At 46.2% G+C, this 6,280-nt stretch overlaps 1 protein-coding gene across 1 annotated transcript in view; it reads right to left on the bottom strand.

Annotated features, from left to right (window-relative positions):
* Positions 1–4,220: 4,220 nt before the first annotated feature.
* spryd3 (SPRY domain containing 3) overlaps positions 4,221–6,280 on the bottom strand; it is a gene marked incomplete at its 5' end in the record, with an annotated part of 72,479 nt that continues 70,419 nt past the window's right edge. Inside the window, one exon of the mRNA XM_083656843.1 lies at positions 4,221–4,622. Coding sequence (XP_083512969.1) covers positions 4,488–4,622 — 135 coding nt within the window. The 3' untranslated portion in view covers positions 4,221–4,487. The remainder of the gene's footprint in view (positions 4,623–6,280) is intronic.

Genomic DNA, 6,280 nt, shown 5'->3' with positions numbered 1-6,280 from the left:
CCCCCTATCTCAATTCCTGGATGCTTAAGGGGTCATGATTATATTATTTTATCCCATAGAGACACTCAACACTTGAGCCAAGATATCCTGATATTGCTGTTTGACAAACCAGACTACACAAAAGGTCTGTCTGAAGGCATGTATTAGTTTCTGACTCTGGGAAAGTGGAAAAAACAAAATCCCCAAAACTACTGTATCTCTTAACTATCTCATGAACCAAATCAGCACACATACTGTAAGCCATTCTATCACCCCATTTACACCTGGTGTTTAAATGAGATCTGTATCAGGATACAGGGGTCAATACATGATCAGGATGTGATCAGAACTTCCTGACCACATCTGGAAGTAGTCTGGCTCATTGTGTTCAGATCTTTACACCTGGTTTTTAAATGCAATCATTATCCAGATAACTTATCCAGATACAGGTCACATTTAAAAACCATGTGTAAATGGGGTGTTAGTGATCTCCTTTTGATAACTACCTTTCCCTCCCCTCCCTCCCTTGATATGTGAAGCGCTTTGAGTATCTAGAAAGGTGCTATATACGGTAAATACAATCAATTATTATTATTAACTAATGTATTTTTTAAACTTCCTTTCACTGAGCCTCCCCTGAAGCTGCTTGGAGCCCCCCAGGGGAGGCCCACCTCCCACTTTGAAAACCCCTGCTTTAGTTTAGAGGATGTAATTGTGAGAAATTAAAACATTTTCTGAAATTGACACAAAGCGTTTTAAAATGAAACTTAACACAACTTTACACTATGCAAATCTTTATTGTTCAGCATACATGTACTGACCAAGGCCATAATAGTGCAAGTCAACAAGGCAAAAACATTACTGCAACAGTATTTGGAGTTGAGGTTCGACAAGCTACAAAATTACGACCAGATTTGAGCTCTCATTTGGTTGTACCACATATTTGTGTAAATTGACGTAAATTCCAAGTAAACATTTTTCTAAGTGGCTTCATTCTAATACCCTGAACTTAGAAGTATGGCTGAAATGGTCACATTGGGTGTCTATCTAAATAGGTAAAAGAAACAAGAAAAATTCTTTGCACTGTCTAGCTGTCCTAATAAGTTTTTATAGTGACATCTTAAACGTGTTGAGGCTTTGATAACCTGTACTAAAGTCTCAGTCCAGCCCTGCAGGAAAACAATAGCTCGTCTGTTTTACATTTGTACATCTGTGCATGTTCCTGGTGCCTGCACTACCAAGGTCACGTCTTCATATCTCCAGCAATGGCTCCAACACAAAATGCATACAATAATGAGGACAACGTACATACAATCTCCAGCAGATGTGATCTGATTAGTAACCGTGTTGTTATATAATTCTAACATTACTGTCTGCCCAGGATTCTACAGCATCTGAATGTGTGAATGTTGCCTACGTGGCAAAAGACAAACGGAAAACCTGCTGTACGCACCTTATAAGAAGGTGCGGAGGAATGTACACCGTATAGAGCTGTTGATGTTTCAATGGACAAACACAGATGTATGAAGGTCTGAGGCAGATAAGAGGCACACAGAGTAAACACACATACTTTTGATTAAGAAGTTGGTCAACCAACTTTACGATACAGTATACTGTGAATGAGAATATTCCCTTTAAACAGTGAATGAAAAAAAACGAAAAACAAAAAGATCACTTAACCCAGGTAGCTGCCAAATCAGAATCATTTGGCGTGGAAAACCAGTTCCCCTTGACAAGTTAAAGGGACAGCTCACCCTAAAATCCAAAAGACATATTTTTCCTCTCACCTGTAGTGCTATTTATCCATCTATATCGTTTTTGGATAGTTGCCTGAGTTTTGGAGATATCGGCCGCAGAGATGTCTGCCTTCTCTCCAATACAATGGAACTGGATGGCACTCGGCTTGTGGTGCTCCAAAAAATAAATTTGAAAAACTCAACAGCAATGTCTCTTTCCAGAAATCATAACCTGGTTACTGGATAATGCACAGACTTTGTTGTGAGCAGTTTCATGTAGGAACTATTTTCTTTTGCAGTCTCATGTAGGAACTAGCTAGCAGCTAGCGGGTGTAGTTCGGTCAAAAGAAAATACTGTAGTTCCTCCGTGAAACTGCTCCTAACAAGGTCTGTGGATTATCTTGAGTAACGGGGTCATGATTTCTGGAAAGAGACATTGCTGTTGAGTTTTTCAAATGTATTTCTTTGGCACTTTGAGCACCACAAGCCGAGTGCCATCCAGTCCGATTGTAGTGGAGAGAAGGCAGAAACTCTGTGGCCGATATCTCCAAAACTCAGGCAACTAAAACAAAACGATATAGATGGATAAATAGCACTGCTGGTGAGAGGGGATATGTATTTTGGATTTTAGGGTGAGCTGTCCCTTTAACGTGGTGACACTGTGACAGTCACACTTATCTCCTATTTCGTGAACACACACAGCCTGGCTTTTTATAAGTACACAGATTGCTATAGCGGCGGTGCTGCTGCTGTATGCTGCGCAGACAGACCGCGCGCGTCACTAAAGTGCTCGTGGCGACGCCCCGCGGCGGGTTATATTGTGACTTTTTCACACATGCAGCAGACATTGGCAACCAAAAACGTCATTGTCTTCATCTTCAAGAATGTCCAGCGGTTCATTTGACGTCACATCCGTGGCGTCACTGACTGGGGGGTGTGAGGGGGAGGATTCTAAAAAGTAAATTTACTAAATTAACTTTCACAAGAAAAAGAAAAAGATGTCAAGTAGTAATCTTTTTCACAATGAGAGCAAACATGCACAGTGCTTTGGGTGATTATCTAAAACCCTGTACTGTAGGTGTCTCTTCCCTGCGCTGAGAAAGACTTGAACATGAGTCTCCCTTGCATGTGGCTACCTCATATTCTGTTATATAGTGTCAGTGTGTCGGGTACAAAGCGAATACATTCCCTGATCTCTATAAGTAGAAGATATATTTGTATTTTTTACCGGATACCCTAGTAGAAAATATATTGTCAAAGTTGGTGGACATTTTGTCGTATTTTCATGTCTACAGACCCCTAATTTGGCTCCAATAGAACAAAAAAAAAAAAAATCTATATAAATTATAAATCTATCCATCCTTCAGAAATCACTGATCTTAACCTTGATCAATAACAGCTGTTGAAGTCAGCTCGCTGTTTTACCAATCGTATGGAATCTCGGGGGATTAAAAAAGGGGAAATGAAGAATGGATGAGATTTCTGAAATATTGAAAAAGATCCATTATTCATCTCCAGCCAGCTCTGAGGGGGGAGAAGCTCCGGTAGGTCACTGATCGCTCACAGGAGGGCACCCTCTCCCAGGGAGAGAGAGAGGGAGAGAGAGAGAGAGAGAGAGAGAGAGAGAGAGAGAGAGAGAGAGAGAGAGAGAGAGAGAGAGAGAGAGAGAGCTGGAGTCTAGTCCCTGCGACATAGAGAGCCAAAGTGGAACGTCACTTCCTGCTTCAGCACTGTACCAGAGATTTTCATCCACCATTTATTTTCTCATAGACATTTCGTAAAATGCTTATAAAATGAGTTTTACTTGTTCAAACCAAACGGTTCAGATATATTTAGAAACAGGAGAGACCGCATAACATTTCACTCGGACCAAAACGTAAAAAAAATTCGGGTTTAAAGAAAATATTTTTTCGATGTTCTTTTTTTTTTAAATTTTGGTCAGAGTGAAATGTTCTACGGTCTCTCCCGATTCTAAATACAGCTGAACCGTTTGGTTTGACCAAGTAAAACTCTTTTTATAAGCATTTTACGAAATGTCTAAGGGGAAAATACATTGTGGAAGAAAATCTCTGGTACAGTGCTGAAGCAGGAAGTGACGTTCACTTTGGCTCTCTATAAGCTGCCAGCGAGTTCTCTCTGACTCGGCACAACTTGTTGGCCCTGCTTCGCTTTGCTTGGGGCCGTGACAAATGAAATAAGAGGAAGTGTGCCAGACCTCATGAGAGAGGGATTTAAGAGGCTGAGCGTTTCAGAGACACACTGGATGTTTTACAGCGCTGGGAGGGGAGGGGGGGGGGGGACAGGGGGGGTGGGGTACAGGTCGGACAACAGCACTAGAGAGATTGCATAGAATGATCAGACTCCACATGTCTCCCACGAGTTGACAGCTCTCTTCCCCACACAGCCCCATCATGTAGGACCATCGCTCTGCTATCCTGCAGCATGCGCAGCACAGCCCGGGGGAAGAGGATCTGCTGCTCGTGTTGAAACTGACGCGTCTTAGAAATGAAAAGTCGGTCTCCGTGTCGAGGAAGACAACAGCCACGTGCGTTACGGGGGGGGGGGGGGACTGCTGGGTGCGGTGTGGGGGGCTGGAGAGAGAGGGGGGGAGGGCGTCGTCAGCGCGGGCCCACCCTGCTCCAATCGAGTTTGTTCTCGTTAGCAACATGCTAGGCTACACTGCGGGTCGGCTCTACATTGCAGCCAGCCCCGGGTCGTCGTTGTCGCGGGTCCATTCATTCCCCCCCCCAGTCCGGGTTTTTTTTCGGGCCCTCATCCGCTCAGGGGATGCAAATCCACCTTGACCTTCTCCCCGCTGCTCAGCATCCCCACGGTGGGGTAGAGGCCCCCGGGCGGGACCACCACCTCGCGCCGGCCCATCAGCTTGCCGTTCCTGGTGAAGAACACCTGCAAGGAGGGGGCCACAGGGGGGCGACAGTGAGTCGGTTATTATTCACACAACGACCCCGCTTTGTCACTGGTGGTGGTGGTGGCGATCCACTCACTGACGCAAGGACTGTGACAATTAGTTGTGAAAGAGAAGAGCTTTCATTACGACTTGACACTAAAACAAATGTCATTTGAGAGCACTCAGCGGGCCCGTTAGAAACGGGAATTATGTGCAGTTAGGAAACATTGTTAAACAAATATGTGTGTGAGTGTCTGTGTCTTCTTAGTGAAAAGGAGTTGATGTTTACAGTACATGTCTGTACTAAATCACCGCCTGATCAAACACTCTCCAGCTGTTCTTAAAAAGAACATCAACAAAGCTTTTCAACGCTAAACGCCAACGACTTGGGTTCCAAGTCTCAGAGAGCAAATACCTATATGCTAAGACAACAAGCCAAGCGCTGTGTTAGAGTGTGCGTCTCCGATAAATCAGACTGAGTCACACACACACGCGCACACACACACACACACACACACACACACACACACACACACACACACACACAACCACCCACTGTAGAAAGAGAGGCTTAACAGCTATTCAATTACAGGCCACAGATGAAGGCGGAGGAAAATGGCAACAAGCTTTTATTAGTTTCAGCAACATTGGCAGCTGTGCGCCGCGGCTCTCTCTCCATTGTGTTCAGCCTCCTCGACACACACACACACACACAAACACACACGCACGCCCCACCCCCAAACACACACACACGCCCGCCCCACCCCGGCAACACAGACACACACACGCACACGCGCGCACATACACACGCGCGCACACACACACACACACACACATAAACACACACGCACGCCCCGCCCCCAAAACACACACACGCGCACGCCCGCCCCACCCCCGGCAACACAGACAGACACAGACACAGACACAGACACACGCACAACACACACACACACACAAACACACACGCCCGCCCCACCCCGGCAACACAGACACACACACGCACGCACATACACACGCACACACACACACATAAACACACACGCACGCCCCGCCCCCAAAACACACACGCGCGCACGCCCGCCCCACCCCCGGCAACACAGACAGACACAGACACACACACACACACACGCACAACACACACACACACACACACACATAAACACACACGCACGCAGCTGTGTCCGGAGAGACCTGGCGAATGTCAAGGAGCGAGCCTTTGTGTAACGTGTCCCGCTGAATCAATATTGACAAATCTCCTCGATTACCACTTGGTGATCTTATTATTCTACTATTCTATTCTCAGCCGCTCGCGCCGCGTACACTCGCCACAGTGACCCCCGCTGGCCCTTGTTTGCACAACCGTGCAGGCCAGAGCCGCCGTGCGAGTTTAGCCCTGTGTGGCTGGCTGGGACTAAAGACATTAATGTGCTTGAGCCAAACTGGTGTAACGGCGTTGTGTAGGTGGTACTTGCAGCAACCCATGTTAAGGGCTTGCCCAGGGGTGGGATACGAACCGCCGACCTTCAGCTTGGGAGTCCGACATGTTAACCGCAACGCCAAGAGAGCTAGCTCCCTTGGGCTGATTAACATGCCTTTATACTGGGGAGTGAGTTTAACCAATCCACTCGCTAACCACTCGGAACTCACGAGGAATCCG

This window comes from Poromitra crassiceps (assembly GCF_964638095.1).
Source record: "Poromitra crassiceps genome assembly, chromosome: 20".
In the NCBI taxonomy this organism is placed as follows: Eukaryota; Metazoa; Chordata; class Actinopteri; order Beryciformes; family Melamphaidae; genus Poromitra; species Poromitra crassiceps.
This window is presented reverse-complemented; position numbering and strand designations above follow the sequence as displayed.